This window comes from Arachis duranensis, chromosome 9 (genome assembly GCF_000817695.3).
Source record: "Arachis duranensis cultivar V14167 chromosome 9, aradu.V14167.gnm2.J7QH, whole genome shotgun sequence".
In the NCBI taxonomy this organism is placed as follows: Eukaryota; Viridiplantae; Streptophyta; class Magnoliopsida; order Fabales; family Fabaceae; genus Arachis; species Arachis duranensis.
Window position 1 is genome coordinate 74,947,825 of NC_029780.3, and position 21,076 is coordinate 74,968,900.

At 33.2% G+C, this 21,076-nt stretch overlaps 2 protein-coding genes, 1 long non-coding RNA gene and 1 other non-coding gene across 4 annotated transcripts; 3 read left to right on the forward strand and 1 right to left on the reverse strand.

The window, feature by feature from the left end:
* Nucleotides 1-6,119: 6,119 nt before the first annotated feature.
* Nucleotides 6,120-6,227, forward strand: LOC127741954 (small nucleolar RNA R71). Its single transcript, XR_008003141.1, has one exon. It is a non-coding gene; the product is annotated as a small nucleolar RNA R71 (small nucleolar RNA).
* A 5,099-nt stretch (nucleotides 6,228-11,326) lies between these two features.
* LOC107465731 (uncharacterized) lies at nucleotides 11,327-12,464 on the forward strand. The gene is made up of 3 exons (XR_002368014.2): nucleotides 11,327-11,550; nucleotides 11,987-12,087; nucleotides 12,175-12,464. It is a non-coding gene; the product is annotated as an uncharacterized LOC107465731 (long non-coding RNA).
* A 1,317-nt stretch (nucleotides 12,465-13,781) lies between these two features.
* Nucleotides 13,782-14,922, forward strand: LOC107465729 (E3 ubiquitin-protein ligase MBR2-like). The gene is made up of 4 exons (XM_016084697.3): nucleotides 13,782-13,884; nucleotides 13,962-14,105; nucleotides 14,310-14,503; nucleotides 14,584-14,922. The coding sequence occupies exons 1-3, from the start codon at nucleotides 13,822-13,824 to the stop codon at nucleotides 14,409-14,411; spliced, it is 309 nt and encodes a 102-aa protein (XP_015940183.1). The 5' UTR covers nucleotides 13,782-13,821; the 3' UTR covers nucleotides 14,412-14,503; nucleotides 14,584-14,922.
* Nucleotides 14,923-16,604: 1,682 nt separating this feature from the next.
* On the reverse strand, nucleotides 16,605-19,841 carry LOC107465730 (aluminum-activated malate transporter 10-like). The gene is made up of 6 exons (XM_052254309.1): nucleotides 19,404-19,841; nucleotides 18,901-19,041; nucleotides 18,337-18,609; nucleotides 18,007-18,017; nucleotides 17,791-17,934; nucleotides 16,605-17,234 (listed from the first exon to the last, which is right to left on the reverse strand). The coding sequence occupies exons 1-6, from the start codon at nucleotides 19,759-19,761 to the stop codon at nucleotides 16,713-16,715; spliced, it is 1,449 nt and encodes a 482-aa protein (XP_052110269.1). The 5' UTR covers nucleotides 19,762-19,841; the 3' UTR covers nucleotides 16,605-16,712.
* Nucleotides 19,842-21,076: the final 1,235 nt, after the last annotated feature.

Here is a 21,076-nt window from a genome sequence, read left to right on the forward strand (position 1 = left end):
TTAGACCTTCCTAGTCTCCTCTAAAATTCATTAACTGCAAATTCCTTGGTCAATTAATTCCAATTAGAGGGTGATGATCAGTTTCTAGTTTATATGCCAAAAGAATCCTAATTATCCACAAATAAAGGGATTATATGTCACGTATCCCATTAAATACAAACAATTAAAAATTTAGTATAATATGTTTTCAAGCTGTTGTTCAAGTAAAGAGCTTTTCCAAGTTTTACAAGAACTCAATTAGAACATGGGTCATACTTCCGTTCCACCCAATATTCATAAAATTAAGAGCGAAAACAATTATTGAAATATAAATCAAAACATGAATAAATTAGAAATATCAAACGAATTAATCCATTACAAATAGACAGAGCTCCTAACCTTAACAGTGGAGGATTAGTTGCTCATGGTTCAGAATAGAAAACTAGGATTTAGGTAAACTGTTTCTGATCTGAATCTACAGAGTCCTATCTAATGGCATGTAGATTCCTATCTATAACTAATCCTAATAATTTTAAAATCTAATTATCTAAAATAAAAAATAATATCTTTTCCTAAAAGATAAGATTTGAATTTAAATTCGAATTGATTAACAGCTCCGCATCTTGTAGCATGGGGACCACTTGGCTTCACTGGATCTGCGCCTAACTTGGATGCTAAAATGGGGCCCAAAAATCACCCCTCAGCGTTTTCTTCATTTTCTGCACGTGGCGCATGTCACGTGTACGCGTCAGTCACGCGTACACGTAGCTGGTCTTCTTTGGAAGTCACGCGGACGCGTCGGTCACGCGAATGTGTCGGTGAGAAAATCTTCAAATCATGCGTACACGTCAGTCACGTGTACGTGTCACCATGGATATTTCCAGATCACGCACACGCGTCAGGCATGCGTGCGCGTTGCTCCTCGCTGCGATCTCCTTTGATTCTTGAGCTGCAAAAACTCCATCAAATCCAGCCGAATGCTACCTAAAATAAATGAAATTGCCCAAAACTCAAAATAGCATCCATAGTGGCTAAAATACAATTAATTCTTAATTAAACTCTACAATTTAAGTGCAAATTCACTAGGAAAAAATAGACAAGATTCTCACGCATCACCTTACGTGAGTAAGGGTCGATCCCACGGAGATTGTCGGCTTGAAGCAAGCTATGGTCATCTTATAAATCTCAAACAGGCAGATTCAAATGGTTATAGAGTTTTGATAATTAAAAGATAAATAAAACATAAAATAAAGATAGAGATACTTATGTCATTCATTGGTGGGAATTTCAGATAAGCATATGCAGATGCGTTGTTCCTTCTGAATATCTGCTTTCCTACTGCCTTCATCCAATCCTTCATACTCCTTTCCATGGCAAGCTGTATGTTGGGTGTCACCGTTGTCAATGGCTACTTCCCATCCTCTTAGTGAAAATGGTCCTCTACAGTTTCTGTACGGCTAATCAACTGTCGGATTGCTCGTCTCGGATGAAAAATACCATGCACAGATATCGTATGCCTAATCAGCTGTTGGTTCTTGATCGTGTAGGAATAGGATTTACTATCCTTTTGCGTCTATCACCACGCCCTACAATTGCGAGTTTGAAGCTCGTCACAGTCATCCCATCCTAGATCCTACTCGGAATACCACAAACAAGGTTTAGACTTTCCGGATCTTAAGAATGCTGCCAATAGATTTGAGCCCATACCACGAAGACTCTAATCTCGGATTCAGATGCCCCATTTTCAGAGGAGAGTCGGTGTGAATCGTTAATTAGAAACCCAAGAGATATACATTCAAGCTTGTTTTCATGTAGAACGGAAGTGGTTGTCAATCACGCGTTCATAAGTGAGAATGGTGATGAGTGTCACATAATCATCACATTCATCATGTTCTTGTGTACGAATAAATATCTTAGAATAAGAATAAACATGAATTGAATAGAAGAACAATAGTACTTTGCATTAATACTCGAGGAATAGCAGAGCTCTACACCTTAATCTATGGTGTGTAGAAACTCCACTGTTGAAAATACATAAGTAAAAAAATAGGGTAGGCATGGCCGAGTGGCCAGCCTCCCAAAACGTGAACAATGGTCCAAAAATGTACCAAAAGTTCCCTAGTACAATAGTAAAAAGTTCTATTTATACTAAAATAGTTACTAGAGTTTACAGAAATAAGTAAATGATGCAGAAGTTCACTTCCAGGCCCACTTGGTGTGTGCTTGGGCTGAGCATTGAAGCTTTCATGTTTAGAGGTCTTCCTTGGAATTAAACGCCAGTTTGTAACTTGTTTCTGGCATTTGACTCTAGCTTGCAACTTATTTCTGGCGTTTAACGCCAGAATAGGGCAGAAAGCTGGCGTTAAATTCCACTTTGCGTCATCTAAACTCGGACAAAGTATAAACTATTATACATTTCTGGAAAGCCCTTGATGTCTACTTTCCAACGCAATTGAGAGCGCTTCATTCGGATTTCTGTAGCTCCAAAAAATCTATTTCGAGTGTAGGGAATCCAACAGCATTAGTAGTCCTTCTTCAGCCTCTGAATCAGATTTTTGCTCAGGTCTCTCAATTTCAACCAGAAAATACCTGAAATCACAGAAAAATACACATCCTCATAGTAAAGTCCAGAAATGTGAATTTTGCTTAAAAACTAATAAAAATATACTAAAATGTAGCTAGATCCTACTGAAAACTATGTAAAAACAATACCAAAAAGCATATAAATTATCCGCTCATCACAATACCAAACTTAAATTGTTACTTGTCCCCAAGCAACTGAAAACAAAATAGGATAAAAAGAAGAGAATATACATTGTATCTCACAATATCAATGAAACTTAGTTCTAATTAGATGATCGGAGCTTGTAGCTTTTTGCTTCTGAACAGTTTTGGCATCTCACTTTATCCTTTAAAATTCAGAATGATTGGCATCTATAGGAACTAAGAATTTTAGATAGTGTTATTGATTCTCCTAGTTCAATTTGTTGATTCTTGAACACAGCTACTTTTTTAGTCTTGGCCGTGGCCCTAAGCACTTTGTTTTCCAGTATCACCACAGGATACATAAATGCCACAGACACATAACTGGGTGAACCTTTTTAGATTGTGACTCAACTTTGCTAAAGTCCCCAGTTAGAGGTGTCCAGAGTTATTAAGCACACTCTTTTTGCTTTGGATAATGACTTTAACCACTCAGTCTCAAGCTTTTCACTTGGACTTTCTGGACTGAAATCTAAGTATTTTCCCCGAACCATTGTAAGCCAATTCTTTGGATTTGGGTTCATAGTTTGATCATGGTTCCTAGTGATCCATGCATTGGCATAGAACTCTTGAACCATTAAGATTCCAACTTGTTGAATGAGGTTGGTGAGAACTTCCTAACCTCTTCTTCAGATCTCATGTCGGATCTCCGGATACTCATTCTTCTTAAGCATGAAAGGAACCTCAGGGATCACTTTTTTCTTGGCCACAACTTCATAGAAGTGGTCTTGATGGACCTTTGAGATGAATCTCTCCATCTCTCATGACTTGGAGGTGGAAGCTTTTGCCTTTCCTTTCCTCTTTCTAGAGGTTTCTCCGGCCTTAGGTGCCATAAATGATTATGGATAAACAAAAAGCAATGCTTTTACCACACCAAACTTAAAAGGTTTGCTCGTCCTCAAGCAAAACAAGAAAGAAAGAAGGAGGAGAAGAAGAAAATGGAGGAGATGGAGGGAGATAGTGGTTCGGCCAAGAGGGTAAGAGAGTGTTTGTGATGTGTGAAAATGAAGGAGTGAAGAGGGGTATTTATAGGGAATTGGAGAAGAGATATGGAGGTGATCGGTGAAGAGAATATAGGGAAGAGGATATGATTTGATTGGTGAGTGGTGTTTTGGGTAGAGTGTTTATAGAGATATGTGGGAGAGAGAGAGAGAGAGAGGTGGGATAGATGGGGATCCTGTGGGGTTCACATATCCTGAGGGGTCAAGGATTTGTCATCCCTGCTCCAATTAGGCGTGTAAATGCCCCTGCTATGCAATCCTAGCATTTAATGCTAGACTGCTGCTTGTTTCTGGCATTAAATGCGAGCTTTTATTCCTTTCCTGGCGTTAAATGCTAGGCTGCAACTTGTTTTTGGCGTTTAACGCCAGCTTGTTGCTTCTTTCTGGCGTTTAACGCCAGTCTGGTGCTTCTTTTTGGCGTTTAACACCCAGAATGGTGCCAGACTGGGCGTTAAATGCCCATTCTGCTACCCTAACTGGCCTTTGAACGCCAGTAAATTTCTCCTCCAGGGTGTGCTATTTTTAATGCTTTTTTATTTCTCTTTAATTTTTACAGTTGTTTTTGTGACTCTATATGATCATCAACCTAAAAAAAAGAAAATAACATAGATAAATAAAATTGGGTTGCCTTCCAATAAGCGCTTATTTAATGTCAATAGCTTGACAGTGGGCTCTCATGGAGCTTCACAGATGTTTAGAGCATTGTTGGGGCCTCCCAACACCAAACTTAGAGTTTGAATGTGGGGGTTCAACACCAAACTTAGAGTTTGTTGTGGCCTCCCAACACCAAAGTTGGAGTTTGACTGTGGGGGCTTTGTTTGATTCTGCATTAAGAGAAGCGTTTCTTGCTTCCTCTCCATGGTTACAGAGGAAGATCGTTGAGTTTTAAACATAAGATAGTCCTCATTCAATTGAAGGATCAACTCTCCTCTATCCACATCAATCACAGCTTTTGCTGTGGCTAGGAAGGGTCTTCCAAGGATGATGGATTCATCCTCATCCTTCCCAGTATCTAGGATTATAAAATCAGCAGAGATGTAAAGGTCTTTGACCTTTACTAGCACGTCCTCTACTTATCCATAAGCCCTTTTTCATGGATTTATCTGCCATCTCTAATGAGAATTTGGCAGTCTGTACCTCAAAGATTCCTAGTTTCTCCATTACAGAAAGTGGTATTAAGTTTATGCCTGACCCCAGATTACATAGAGCCTTCTCTAAGGTCATGGTGCCTATGGTACAGGGAATTAAGAATTTACCAGGATCCTGTTTCTTTTGAGGTAATGTCTGCCTAACCAAGTTATTCAGTTCATTGGTGAGCAAGGGGGGTTCATCCACCCAAGTCTCATTACCAAATAATTTGGCATTCATCTTCATGATTGCTCCAAAGTACTTAGCAACTCGCTCTTCAGTAATATCTTCATCTTCTTCAGAGGAGAAATAGTCATCAGAGCTCATGAATGGCAGAAGTAGGTTCAATGGAATCTCTATGGTCTCTAGATGAGCCTCAGATTCCTTAGGTTCCACAAATGGGAACTCCTTTTTGTCCAGAGGACGTCCCATGAGGTCTTCCTCACTGTGATTTACGTTCTCCTCCTCCTCTCTAGGTTCGGCCACACCAAGTAAGGTTATGGCCTTGCACTCTCTTTTTGGATTCTCTTTTGTATTGCTTAGGAGAGTACTAGGAGGAGTTTCAGTGACTCTTTTACTCAGCTGGCCCACTTATGCCTCCAAATTTCTAATGGAGGACCTTATTTCATTCATGAAACTTAGAGTGGCCTTAGATAGATCAGAGACTATGTTTGCTAAGCTAGAGGGGTTTTGCTCAGAATTCTCTATCTATTGCTGAGAGGATGATGGAAAAGGCTTGCTATTGCTAAACCTATTTCTTCCACCATTATTAAAGCCTTGTTGAGGCTTTTGTTGATCCTTCTATGAGAAATTTGGATGATTTCTCCATGAGGAATTATAGGTGTTTCCATAGACTTCACCCATGTAATTCACCTCTGCTATTGTAGGGTTCTCAGGATCATAAGCTTCTTCTTCAGAAGATGCTTCTTTAGTACTGTTGGATGCATTTTGCAATCCATTCAGACTCTGAAAAATCAAATTGACTTGTTGAGTCAATATTTTATTCTGAGCCAATATGGCATTCAGAGCATTAATTTCAAGAACTTCCTTCCTCTGAGGCGTCCCATTACTCACAAGATTCCTTTTAGAAGTGTACATGAACTAGTTATTTGCAACCATGTCAATGAGTTCCTGAGCTTCTGCAGGCATTTTCTTTAGGTAGATAAATCCACCTGCAGAATGGTCCAATGACATCTTAGACAATTTTGACAGACCATCATAGAATATATCCAGGATGGTCCATTCTGAAAGCATATCAGAAGGACACTTTTTGGTCAATTGCTTATATCTTTCCCAAGCTTCATAGAGGGATTCACCTTCTTTCTGCCTGAAGGTTTGAACATCCACTCTAAGCTTGCTCAGCTTCTGAGGAGGAAAGAACTTGGCTAAGAAAGTTGTGACCAGCTTATCCCAAGAGTTCAAGCTATCTCTAGGCTGAGAGTCCAACCATGTTCTAGCTCTGTCTCTTACAGTAAAAGGGAAAAGCATAAGCTTATAGACCTCGGGATCAACTCCATTGGTCTTAACAGTATCACAAATCTGCAAGAATTCAGTTAAAAACTAAAAAGGATCTTCTGATGGAAGTCCATAAAACTTGTAATTCTGTTGCATCAGAGAAACTAATTGAGGCTTTAGCTCAAAATTGTTTGCTCCAATGGCAGAGATTGAGATGCTTCTTCTATGGAAGTTAGATTTTGGTGCAGTAAAGTCACCAAGCATCTTCCTTGCACCTCCACCATTGTTATTGGGTTCGGCCATTACTTCTTTTTTGAGATTCTCTGTAAGGTTTTCTCTGAATTATTGTGCTTTAGCTTTTCTTAGCTTCTTCTTCAGAGTCCTTTCAGGTTCAGGACCTGCTTCAACAAGAATGTCCTTGTCCTTACTCTAGCTCATGTGAAAAAGAAGAGAACAGAAAAGCAGAGGAATCCTTTATGTCACAGTATAGAGATTCCTTTATGTGAGTAGAAGAAGAAAAGAATAAAAGAAGGAGAAGAGAAAAATTTGAACACAGAAAGGAAGAGAGGGTTCAAATTTTAAGATGAAGAGAAGTGTTAGTAAATGAATAAAATAAATAGAAAGAGATGAGAGAGAGAGGGAATTCGAATATTAACTAAAAGAGAAGAAAAATATTTGTGTTTTTGTTTTAATTATTAGTTAAAATTTGAAAAATAAGAGAAGAGGTAAAATTAAAATTAAAATTTAAAACAATTAGTTAATTAAAAAGAATTTTAAAAAAGGGTGACGAATTTTCGAAAATTAGAGAGAGAAAAGTAGTTAGGTGGTTTTGAAAAAGATAAGAAATAGTAAAACAAACAAAGAAATCAATTAGTTAGTTGAAAAAGATTTGAAAATCAATTTTGAAAAGATAAGGAGTTAGAAAAGATTTTGAAATTGATTTTGAAAAAGATATGATTTGAAAAAGATATGTTTGAAAAGATATGATTGATAAGATATGATTGAAATTTATTTTGAAAAAAAAGATTTGAAAAAAAAATTAGAAAGATTTGATTTTGAAAATTAGAGTTAATGACTTGACTAACAAGAAATCAAAAGATATGATTCTAAAATTTAAAGTTTGAATCTTTCTTAACAAGAAAGTAATAAACTTGAAATTTTTGAATCAAAACATTAATTGTTAGTGTTAATTTCGAAAATTATGAAATAAAATTAAGAAAAAGATTTTGAAAATCAATTTTTAAAATTTTCAAAAATTTTAAGAGAAAAAATGAAAAAGATTTTATTTTGAAAAGATAGGATTTTTAAAATTGAAATCTTGACTTGACTAACAAGAGACAACTTATTTAAAAATTTTTGACTAAGCCAACCCAAAGATTTCGAAAATTATGAGTAAAATAAAGAAAAGATAGTTTTTTTATTTTTTCTTTTTGAATTTAATGAGGAAAGAGAAAAACCACAAAAATGACTCCACACATGAAAATTTTGGATTAAAACAAATGATGCATGCAAGAACACCATGAATGTCAAGATGAACACCAAGAACACTTTGAAGATCAAGATGAACATCAAGACTTATTTTTGAAAATTTTCAAGACAAGAAGAACATGCAAGACACCAAACTTAGAACTTTTTAATGTTTAGACTCTAAGAATTCAAAAATACATATGAAAAACAACAAAAGAGACAAAACAAGAAAATATGAGATTAAACAAGGAGACTCATCAAGAACAACTTGAAGATCATGAAGAATGCAATGTATGGATTTTCAAAAAATGCACAAATTTTAAAAAACATGCATTTGACACCAAACTCAAAACTTGACTCTAGACTCAAATAAGAAACACAAAATATTTTTGATTTTATGATTTTATTAAAATTTTTTGGTTTTTTTCGAAAATTATTTTTAGAAAAACAAAAAAGAAGAGAAACTTTTTTTTGAAAGATTTTTGAAAACTTTTTTTAAAATAAAATAATGGTTAAAACAAGAAGAAAATTACCTAATACAAGCAACAAGATGAACCGTCAGTTGTCCAAACTCGAACAATCCCCAGCAATGGCGCCAAAAACTTGGTGCACGAAATTGTGATCTCAATGGCGCCAACAACTTGGTACACACAATTGTAATCTCAACTTTTTTTCACAACTTCGCACAACTAACCAGCAAGTGCACTGGGTCGTCCAAGTAATAAATCTTATGTGAGTAAGGGTCGATCCCACAGAGATTGTAGGCTTGAAGCAAGCTATGGTCATCTTGTAAATCTCAGTCAGGTGAATTCAAATGATTATAGAGTTTTGATAATTAAAAAATAAATAAAACATAAAATAAAGATAGAGATACTTATGTAATTCATTTGAGGGAATTTCAGATAAGCGTATGGAGATGCGTTGTTCCTTCTGAATTTCTGCTTTTCTACTGCCTTCATCCAATCCTTCATACTCCTTTCCATGGCAAGCTGTATGTTGGGTGTCACCGTTGTCAATGGCTACTTCCCATCCTCTCAGTGAAAATGGTCCTCTACGGTTTCTGTACGGCTAATCAACTGTCGGATTTCTTGTCTCGGATGAAAAATACCATGCACAGATATCGTATGGCTAATCAGCTGTTGGTTCTTGATCGTGTAGGAATAGGATTTACTATCCTTTTGCGTCTGTCACCACGCCCTACAGTCACGAGTTTGAAGCTCGTCACAGTCATCCTATCCCAGATCCTACTTGGAATACCACAGACAAGGTTTAGACTTTCCGGATCTCAACAATGCTGCCAATGGATTCTAGCCTATACCACAAAGACTCTAATCTCAGATTCAGAAGTCCCATTATCAGATGGGAGTCGATGTGAATCATTGATTAGAAACCCAAGAGACATACATTCAAGCTTGTTTTCATGTAGAACGGAAGTTGTTGTCAATCACGCATTCATAAGTGAGAATGCTGATGAGTGTCACATAATCATCACATTCATCATCTTTTTGTGTGCGAATGAATATCTTAGAATAAGAATAAGCATGAATTGAATAGAAGAACAATAGTACTTTGCATTAATACTCGAGGAACATCAGAGCTCCACACCTTAATCTATGGTGTGTAGAAACTCCACCGTTGAAAATACATAAGTGAAAAAATAGGGTAGGCATGGCCGAATGGCCAGCCTCCCAAAACTTGAACAATGGTCCAAACATGTTCCAAAAGCTCCCTAGTACAATAGTAAAAAGTTCTATTTATACTAAAATAGTTACTAGGGTTTACAGAAATAGGTAAATGATGCAGAAATCCACTTTGGGCCCACTTGGTGTGTGCTTGGGCTGAGCATTGAAGCTTTCACATGTAGAGGTCTTCCTTGGAGTTAAACGCCAGTTTGTAACTTATTTCTGGCGTTTGACTCTAGTTTGCAACTTGTTTCTGGCGTTTAACACCAGAATGGGGTAGAAAGCTGGCGTTAAACGCCAGTTTGCGTTGTATAAACTCGGGCAAAGTATGGACTATTATATATTGCGGGAAAGCCCTGTATGTCTACTTTCCAACATAATTGAGAGCGTGCCATTTGAGTTTCTGTAGCTCCAAAAAATCCATTTCGAGTACAGAGAGGTCAGAATCCAACATCGTCAGCAGTCCTTCTTCAACCTCTTAATCAGATTTTTGCTCAGGTCCCTCAATTTCAGCCAGAAAATACCTGAAATCACAGAAAAACACACAAACTCATAGTAAATTCCAGAAATATGAATTTTGCTTAAAAACTAATAAAAATATACTAAAAAGTAGCTAGATCCTACTAAAAACTATGTAAAAACAATGCCAAAAAACGTATAAATTATCCGCTCATCAAGGCACTTCTTAAATTCAATAAACATGCTAATGGTAAGATTCTTTCCGTTTGGAAATCAATGATTTTTAACAATCTAAATTTCTTTAGAATATATTATTTTCTTTATGTTCCTATTTATTTACCATTGGTCTTTCTATTTGATACCATGAAATTTTATTATTACAATATAATTTTAATGTCGTGTTAATTTAATTATTGCTTAATTTTATTTTCGATTTGGGATTAAGTTAGCGTTTGCCTTTGATTTTGTGATTTATTTGGTTGCTATGATAAATTTTTTATTTAATCAAATCATTTAGAATAATGCACGTAAGATGTTTGATAAAAAATCTTAAAAACGGGATATTAATTTGGAATGACACATTTGGCAATGATTGATATATGAGTATAAGAAAAGTGTATGGGAAAAAAGTGGAAAAGAGGAAGAGGAATATGCCCCACTAATGATCAAGTTTACATTGAAAAAAATAATGAGCAATAGATTAGTATATTAGTAGAATTTAGGCTATTTATGTTTTCGACTTCATGCCTTTAGATTATATTCTCTTCTCGTGAATTTATGCTTGCTTAGTGTTTATTACTCATGCATAACTCTTGGACTATATATGAACATGTACACCTTTCTTTATTTATTTAATTTTAATGTGGTGCACCTTTCTTTGTTTTTGTCAACAGGAATGTGCTCTTTTATTTTTCATTCTTGTATTCCTCCGGTCCACATCTTTTTTCTTTTTCTTCTTGTTCCTTTTCTTATTATAATAAATCTAGATTTTTAATTATATATAATTAAATAATAATTTTCAATTATATTATATATACATAATTCATGCATTCGATTATATTTTCATTTCTTAATTTAGTTTGTGTTTGTGCAGTAAACTGGTTATAAATAGAATCTCTAGTCATGCTAGATGAGTTTTGACACAATAAATTTTGAGTAATTTTGACACACTTAATAAGTTTTGAGTAATTTGAGGAACACAGAAAAGATTAAGTAATTTATATTGGACATTATTTTTATCAATTAAGCAAGAAACTCCAGAATTTTAAATAGAAATACATGTGCTAGTTTTGTCACATTTACCGACATTTTCAGCAAGGCAAGTTTGAGATTCACCAATCTATATATATAAAGCTCATTTAAATAAAATTCAAGTGCACAAGTATTCAAATTGAAGTTGGAACATGGACGTGTAACACTAAACTTTGCATGCTGTTGTTTGTATTTGTGTTGCATTATTTGGTATCTCTGTACGATTCATCTTCTTTTGGTTTTTGTAACAGAGACTGGCAGTGAGGATGATGGCCTTTTGGATCTGAGTGAAGATGATTTTTTTTCGTTGGGAGTTCTAGTGATGAAGCAGATACAAATCATGAATGGACAGACAAAAGTACGAGGTGGGTAGACATGTTTTACAACTTAAGCAGTTATTATATTATGAAAATTCATATACTCGCAGCAAGGTAAACGATGTTAAGAAGAGCAACTGGAGTATACCTGTTTGTGATGCTAGTATGGTCAAATTGAAGCCAGTAAATGGGTGTCAATGAGTGGTCAAATTGTTGATGCTAGTATGGTCAAATTGAAGCCAGTAAATGGGTGTCAATGAGTGGTCAAATTGTTGATGCTAGTATGGTCAAATTGAAGCAATGTAAACGATGTTAAGAAGAGCAACTTAGTTACAAGAGTTTATTAGTAGTAGGTGATAGCTGTTAGTATTGATGCTTTTCTATAAATATATATAGTGCTAGCCCCCTGTTTCAATATACATATTACTCCATCTGTTTCTGCTCTTTCACTTATTATTCTCTCCATTCTTTTTCTTGTTGTGAGATTCACTAATTAACAAACAAGAACATGGAGTGGTGGGTGTCAATACCAAAGGTGGAGTTGCATGCTCATCTCAATGGATCCATTAGAGACTCCACACTCCTGTATGTATATCCATATCTCTATATTCTGATCTTCATCATCCTTTTATTCTTTTTTTTAATTATTATCTATATTTATTTATTTTGCAGAGAACTCACAAAGGCCTTAGGTGAAAAGGGTGTTATAAATTTCTCTCAAGTGGAGCATATTATCATGAAGTGTATGTGTATCATGAAGTGTATGTGTATATATAATTAATAACCTTTTATTATTATTATTATTATTATTATTATTATTATTATTCTTTTTGGCTCCTAAAAGACCAGCACAACCTATAATGTCCCTCAAGTGGTGCTCTTTATGTTCCTACTTGATTTTGATTCTTGATGCATTATGTGCAAGTCTTTTAGCTCAATTTTGTTAACAACAGCATCCATAGTAAGGGACAAAAAGGCACATCTACGAGTTAGTTATTAACAATGTCTTACATTCTTGCATGTTGCATTATTGGAATCTATTTTAAATTATTTATATCTTTCAAGAGAAAATTAAAACATGACATGACAACTTAACTGCTTTTATTTTTGTACACATTTTTTTAATTATAATTTATAAATCTATTGAGTTTCGTCTGTTAATATACAAAAGTAGAAAATTTAGATAAGCTGGGTTCTTTAGAACCCTGTTTTCTAATTTGAATTTTAATCTACACATGCCAATTGTTTCTCTTTGATACATTCTGCATCATAAAATTTCCAAGTTATTGCAGAGAACAAGCTTCTAGTGCATCTGGCAAAGCAGTGTCTAGTGGCATGTCCAGTGATGAAAAAAAATTCAGCAGTATGATCAGTAATTGCTTTTCTCCTTATTTTTTACTTAATATTATCAAATAACTGCGGCATTGAAATTAGTCAATATTTAAAATATCTTTTGCCCATTCTTTCATAGACAGATTTCTGCAAGAGCTTTAATGCCCCTTCCTCGCCCCTCAAACAATAAGCTGTCAAGGTGTAAATATATCAACCATTTTAAAATATCCCCATTTTAAAATGGTGAATCTTATGATAACTATGAATATGCTGGTTATGACAACACTTAAAAAGTATAGTTTAAATTAAGATCATACTTTTATATTAACTGATAATATTTTTAATTTAATCACACTTTTTTTTCTAATTTAATCACACTTTTATATTAACTGGCACGGTTTAGTTCGAGTTGGTTAGAGCGATGGATGAAAGAAACTGAAAACAGAGATTTAGCCATGAATTAAGAATTTAGACCTTAGGAATATGCATTAGTTTATACGCAGTTTGAATTTTCAAGATTCATACCATTGTGTAAAAATATTTATGGTCTTGTTGACTTGATGTTATCATCTAATTTATGTATGCAGTTCTTTCCCATCTTTTCATTTTCTTTTACTATTCTTGTCTTGTCAATAGGATTGCTTAGCTGTTTTAGCCAACTAACAGTCGTCTTGATGCGACCATCAGTCTAACTGACCTAATTTAATTGTTCTCTGTGCCAGATTTGCCAAGTCTTGATTGCAATGCGGAGGGGTGATAACTTAAGGGCCGAGGTTCTAAATTTATTGCATAAGCATATATCTCTTGATCATATGTTGTGTTGTGAAATCCATCTTGGAAATTTTATCTGCTTTGGTCGATCACCCTTAATGATATCTTGTGGACCTCGTATTACTCTATTGAAAATGCTAACTTAAAGACGTTCTCCTTTGCCACTTGTGAAATGTCAGGATTATATGCTTTTTTTACCCTTTCATATATCATGGGATGGCTGAACTGCATGTCAGGCACAGAGAAATGTGCCTTGATGTTGATAACATGTCTTATGAGGTAAAACACAAATGATTGTTATTCCTCTACATTGGCAAGGTTTCTGCGATTTCTTCTGACTTCAAGTCGAACTGCAGGAATTATTGGCATTGGAGGAGCGAATTGGAGATGTCAGCACTGGATTGAGCAAGGATGTCATTATAAAGTCGATGAAACAGCAAATATACATGTCTGTTATGGCGGAGTCTTCTACAGATCTTGAGCCTTGTTGTATCTGTCAGGTAAGAGTTATGGTCTCAGCTAATTAAGGTGCAATTGCAAGTTGGGAAGGAAACAGCTCAATGAGTAAAAGGGAGTCTGTCTTACTCTTGAAGCCCTTTTCTTATTCTATCTTTTCCTCCATGACCCAAATTCCCCAACACACCCTTAAAGTAAAGAGGGGATTCTTCTTATAACATTTGTTATTGTTCTCCAATGTTCTGTAGGAGGATTATACTGAAGGAGAGAGTGTTGGCTCGCTAGATTGTGGACATAAATTTCACAGTAATTGCATTGGCTACACAATATGCGGCAGAAGCAACTCTTAGAAGGGTACATGCAAATCAAAAGGATGATAATTCTCTCCCAATTGACAGCATCATTGCTCTATTTGAAGCTGAGATAGATTGAGATTTGTCAGGCAAGAATCTCTATCCTTTCTCACATTTTTTCATTCTATTGTGAACTTAAATGCAGCTAACTAACAGCTGCCATAAACAGGAGGAAAACAAAATCCTAGAGAAAACATACCGTCAAAAGATTTTGGAAGTTGAAAAGCTTAGCCAAACCATTCAAGAACTCGAGGAAACCATCTTAGCAAGCGGAGCCATTGCTAATGCCATTCGTGATTACCAACGGCGTATTTTTGAGCTGCTAGTAGGCATATCTTGAACTCATTTTCTCATATAATATCTGACTGGTTAGTATGTGTAGTAACTTGGAGTTGCACCATCATGCTGGAGGAGAAAAAAACATTGGAGAGGGAGCTAGCAAGGGCAAAAATGGACCTGGTATAGTTTTTGTATTGTTCGGATGAGGACTATGATGATGATGAAGGTGAAGATGACACTGAAAATTATAGCTGATAGTTTTAGTATGGTTGAACAATATACTGGAAATTATAGTTGATGATCAATACACTTTGTTTATATTTTAAATTATATTGACTTGCTTGTTTATAGTACTTTTCTTAGTTTGATAATACAATGAATTTGTTTATATTTTGAAATATTATAAATATTCAAATACAAATTAGATAAAAATTTGTATAATTATACTCTATGGGGCTCAATATATATATATATATATATATTGCAATAGAAAAATTAAAAAAATATTTTATTTTACCGACGGATTTACAGACGGATTTTCTGTCTGTATTCAGAGTTTGGGATGATTTTCCAAAGTTCCAATTACAGACGGAAAATCCGTCTGTAATTACAGACGGAAAATCTGTCGGAAAGTTCGCCGTCTTCGAAAAATGGATGGAGAATTTACAAAGAGAAAATCCGTCGGTAACTGGTAAAAATCCGTCGGTAATTTTCCGACGGAAAAAAATCCGTCGGTAAATAATTTTCGACGAGACTTTTACAGAGAGATAAAATCCGCCGGTTGGTAACCAAAAATCCGTTTGTAATAAAGACTAAATCTGTCTATAAATTAGTTTGTTTAATCTATTTTCTAATTGTGACACACATATATTAATATGGAGTTAAGTTCCATTTTAGTTATACTGATTTAGTTATTGACTTTTTAATTGCTATAATTTAGTTTTCTAGATTTAAAAAAGTGTAACAATGTAGTTCTTGGTATATCTTTCGTCATCGGAACTTAACGCTATTAGTGACGTAGTTCAAGTCTTGCCACATTGAATATATTAAAACTACATCGTATGTATTTGGCGCTAAAGAAGGCACTAAACAAAGTCGTTTGAAGGTTTAAACAATACTAAAACATTACACTCCTCTTTTTAGTATTGTTCAAACTCTCAAATGATATTGTTTAGTACTTTTTTAGCACCAAAACATATACGACATTGTTTTAATATATCCAACATGATAAGACTTGAACCACGTTGCTTAACTCATTAATATGAAAATTTTTTTAGTGAATAATAAAATTTTGTGAAAAAACAAAGATTTTCACTAAATTTATATATTCTATGATTAATTTTTTTTTATAATTTTTTCTATTATAAAAATTTAGTTTTTACTTTTCCTTGAAAATTATAATACGTCAAATATATATATATATTATCATCATTGATTTCTATCTTTAGCGGTTTTTGTGAGTTTATAGCATCTTTGTTAATGGAGGATATTAATAATTTGTATGAATACCGAAATCGATTTCAATAAATTTTAGGTTGGAATATACTTAATTTTTAATAAATTTTTATTATTTTAAAAGTTTTGAGAATTACTTCAATTAATTAGTTTTTCTACCGTTTTTAATAAAATTTTTAATGTGCGTATGGACAAATAAATTTTTTATTTATTTTATTATAGAATAATTAAATCTTAAAGTATTGTATAAAATTAAATTAGTTTTTTTTGACAGAAAAATCAATCCATTTTGAAGACTTCTAGAATATAATATTGGATATGAATTTTTTTACAAACGTAATTTAAGTGTTTTCTAGGATAATAAAATTAGTATTTTATGATGGATTTTGTGCGTGTGGGTATTCCTTTCTTCAGTTCCTTGTTCTTAATTTCTCCACAGATTTGGTTCATGTATCCTTTCATAATATGAATTTTTATATATGTAACATGCAATCTATCATGTACCAAAGAATGTACACAGCTAGACCTTCTACATATATATAATATCATTCAAGTTTTCGATTTTCAGACCATTTGGAGCGTTTTATTATCATTATTATTGGCTGCTTCGTGATCATCATCATGATGATTCTGCTGTTTGGTTGGGTGGATCTTATTGTCTTTGACACACTTGGGTTCTTTGAATTTAGCCAAATTTGATAGTTCATCAACGGCTTTCACAATGTCTTCCACACGCGACACAGTTTCAATGAGCAATGAAGCCACAGTTACCACCTGAATTATTTCCATCACTGCTGGTATCATCATCATATTCAATTCAACTACTGAACCCACTATTTCTTCATCTTCTTCGTTTGTCGTTGTTGATGGTTTTTGTGGGATAATCAATAGATTGTTTGAATGTGAATTATTCAACAAGTCCCTCAGTTCTTGTGCTGCATCGTTCATCTCCATAATTAACACGTCAACTTTGGATGATTTTGTCATGTTCCTCATTGTTGTTGCTACCTCTTTTATGACGTTGGCACATTTGGATCCCAGTTTCACTGAGATGCCGCTAATCTTGTTCTTTATGTGATCTGGAGCCTGCGAAAAAATTCATTGCTTTCTATCTCAATTACTATATCTAAAAGGTCATGATAAAAGTTAAAGGAAAAGTCTAGGGGCCAGCAGTTTTATTGAATTTTGGCCAGCATATAACCAGCAGAGGAATGTGAGCCATTGGATGAAATCTCATACCAATCTCACACCATCAAATCATCATTGATGGCTAGTTGATGGCTAACAATCACAAAAATTGTTGGCCCCCTAGCATTGCTCAAAGTTAAAAATACAAAAGATATTACGTCGGTTCATTTATTGTCCATTGTCTTTTATATATATAACCGAAAGAGACCGTACATACAAATATATTTTATATTTAGAGTCTAAAAATACTATTTGTATACCAAAATCAGCCATCAAAATTGGTCACTAATATATTTATATATAAATACATGTGTTGTTCAATTTATTTTTAATGTGTATTTGTATTTCAATATATATTTTATATTAGTGGCTAATTTTGATGATTGATTTTAATATATACTTAACATAACTCGTATTAAATATACATAATTTACTATTTTATTTAGTTAATTACCTGGTTATGTGAATTAATGCAGGCAATAAGAGCATCTAAGCAGGAAGCACAAGTGCGCATGGAGGCTCCTACTTTAACATACTGCTTCCATGGGTGACGGAAGTTGAACCGCCCATGTGCAGGCTCCCATCTTGCTAAATTTGCCTATATACAAAACACATTATTATTATTGTTATTATTATTATTATTATTATTATTGTAGATGCACATATATACCATAGTTTCTTCTGNNTTAAATACACAATTATATTATTTATTAAGTAATATATTTACTTAAAATATACGATAATATACCTAAGTAAATTTTTTTAACTATTTTGTTAAATAATTTAAGAATGAAATAAATACTTAAATTAATCTTCAATCAAAATGACAAAAAAATTAATCTATCTAATGTGTGAATAATTTTTTGATTACTTATTTTAAAAAATAAAATTTTGTTAGAGAATAAAATACTGGAAGTAAACGATCTTTACTGTTTAAGCTAAGAATGCATAAAAAAAATAACGGTTAAAGATCTAAATAAAATGGAGTAGTAGGGGAGACCTTGTAGGGAGTTGGCAAGTTTGTCAAGATTCTTAGTAACCAAAAGATGAAGCTCTTGACCAGCCCAAATGGGACAAATGGTCATGCTCACTATCATACAAAGGCATGTCCCAATTATAACTGTTGAAACTCTCTGTTGTGCCAAATCCAACAACTTCTCGACTCTATAACCCGACACCGCAACCAAACTGAATGTCAGTATGAATATTAAGCACCCATAATCAAAACGAGCCTTTATGCTAGGAATGAATCTCGAGAATGTTATTGCAGAAGCTGCATGCACACAAATTAATTAGCAAGATGATCAATAATTATGTACTAATTAATAAGCAATAGAGTAAATTTCTTTTTTTACTTATTTCTGCCTATTTGTCTGAAGATTCAATTCATTCTCAATTTTAGACGATTTCGATACATGATAATTTGTTCATATGCGAGGGACCATTTCAACTAATAACAAAAGCAGCTTAAATAATAATAATGTTCTTCGGACAAACAGCTAAGACTCAAAATAATATTTATTCTAAATAATAATGCACATTCACATAGAAAGAGTAGTATTACCAAAGAGAAAGAGAAAGACACCAGCAATCATAGGACCCCATTGTTCTCCAGCTTTGTTAGCTAACCAGTGAACCCCAATGGCTAGAAACCCAGCAAGTGATGTCCCACATATTCTATTTATAACTTTACAAATGGTTGCCCCTGCAATTCCATGCATCCATAATGTTACTGCAATTTTTTTCTTTTTATTTACATTCATAATGTTCCATATTATTATTTACAATAACATCTTTCACGCTTACCTTGTTATCTAAATTATTTTTTATTAGTTTAGTTTTAATGGTAATTAATTATAGTATAAATACATTATGAGTACATAAAATTTTTTATTTTCATTTTTTAAAAATTATCAAAATAAGAAGAATTAATTTTTTTCAAAAAGAAAGCTTATGTACTCCTACTCTAATTAATTACCATCAACATTAAACTAATAATAAAATAATTTAGATATCACAATGCACTAAAATTAAATTTGGTATATATTATAAGTATTAATTACCTACCTGCTGTGTATTCAAAAACTACCACAACTGTCATGACTGCCCACATAGAATTTCCACCAACTCCTTCATATAAAGGCTTCATGTAGTAAAAAAATGAAACTGCTGAAAGTGCCACCCCAACTTTCAATCCATGGATGAACTTTCTAGGGTCATCCAAACCCATCTGCCATGCTTTCTTCATAAACTTGCAAACCTTCATACCCACCCCTAGTATGGCTCCCCAAATACAAGCCACCATCATTGATGATAATAATAATAATGATGATGACGCTGGTGAGTGGTTATCATCATCATCATCTCCTACCTTGATCTTCCATTCCACTGCTCCTTGCACCACTTCCTTCTCTTGTTGGCTCATCTTAGCTTCTTGTTGGAAACTATTTCTTTGAATTATTATTATTATCAAAGTTAGTGGTAAAAGTGATGGAATATGCAAGGAGAATCTATAGGTGAACAAATAGTAGTGGAGGACACTTGCATTTATATAGTTAGAGAATTAATGTTGAATGTGCTTGCTGTATGCAACATGAAGATTAGAAAATAATATTATTGATTAGAAAAATAAGGATAAAATATACACTCCACTTTGAATTCCAAAGCAGCAGGGATTATATTTTAATGTCATCATCACAAGTGTCAACTTTTATTACTTTTTTTTTAGGATATGCATGCTATAAAGAGTCTGAGATATCAAGTTTACAAAATAAAGTCTCACATCCATTGACAAATAATTAAATTAAGTGAAATGTATATTATATAAACAGACATAAATTTTATTTTAAAAATTTAATTAAAATGTGAATGCTAAATTATTATTATTATTATTATTATTATTATTATTATTATTATTATTATTGTTGTTGTTGTTCATTTAATTTATAAGTCGAAGTCTCCTGTTTTTCCTCTTGACATAAATGATATGATATCACAGAACACTCAAAATTCGTATGCATTATCTTAGCTTTTGTATGCACATGTAGTCATGCACCCACTGACGCACTCAAGCCAAATAAAGTTGCAGCGTATACATGTGTACATAATTTATCACAATTCTATCGGCTGTACTCAACTACAGTTAATTACAAATTTTTTTTAAAAAAAAAATTAAAAGAAAATTCAGATTATCATAAAAAATATTTAAAATTAAATAAAAAAACTAAAATTTAAAAAATATCTAAAACTAAATAATAGCAAACGTCTAAATCATCGTAAAATTATTTTTAAAATTTCAAATAAAAAACATTTGAAATATAATAGAAAAATATCCAAAATCTAATAAAAATAAGATGTCCAAAATTTTTTTAAAATTTTTTTGAAAGGAACGTCAATTCAAATTATAAGGAGAAACAACTAAAACCTAATGAAAAAATTCAAAACCTATAAAAAAATCTAAAACTAAATAATAACAAAAACCAAAATCATTGCAAAATTATTTTAAATCAAAATAAAAAGAATCCGAAACATAATAAAAAAATCCAAAACTTAACCATGGTGAGATATCCAAAATTATTTTAAAAATTTTAAAACTTAACAAAATGAAACATAAAAAAAATTAGACAAAGAACATCTAAAACCTAAGCATTGAAACTTCTAAAACTATTAAAAAAATTCATTCAAAACCCCAAAAAATAAACATCTAAAACATACAAAAGAAATCGAAACTTAGGAGAAAA

Excerpts from the sequence above, each read along its gene's own strand:
- LOC107465729 (XM_016084697.3), top strand. The coding sequence starts at position 13,822 with ATGGCTGAACTGCATGTCAGGCACAGAGAAATGTGCCTTGATGTTGAT. Across the intron at positions 13,885-13,961 it reads TTGATAACATGTCTTATGAG|GAATTATTGGCATTGGAGGA; the intron begins GTAAAACACAAA and ends GTCGAACTGCAG. Across the intron at positions 14,106-14,309 it reads AGCCTTGTTGTATCTGTCAG|GAGGATTATACTGAAGGAGA; the intron begins GTAAGAGTTATG and ends AATGTTCTGTAG.
- LOC107465730 (XM_052254309.1), bottom strand. The coding sequence starts at position 19,761 with ATGAGCCAACAAGAGAAGGAAGTGGTGCAAGGAGCAGTGGAATGGAAG. Across the intron at positions 19,042-19,403 it reads AGTTTTTGAATACACAGCAG|GGGCAACCATTTGTAAAGTT; the intron begins GTAGGTAATTAA and ends ATGGAATTGCAG. Across the intron at positions 17,235-17,790 it reads GCATTAATTCACATAACCAG|GCTCCAGATCACATAAAGAA; the intron begins GTAATTAACTAA and ends ATTTTTTCGCAG.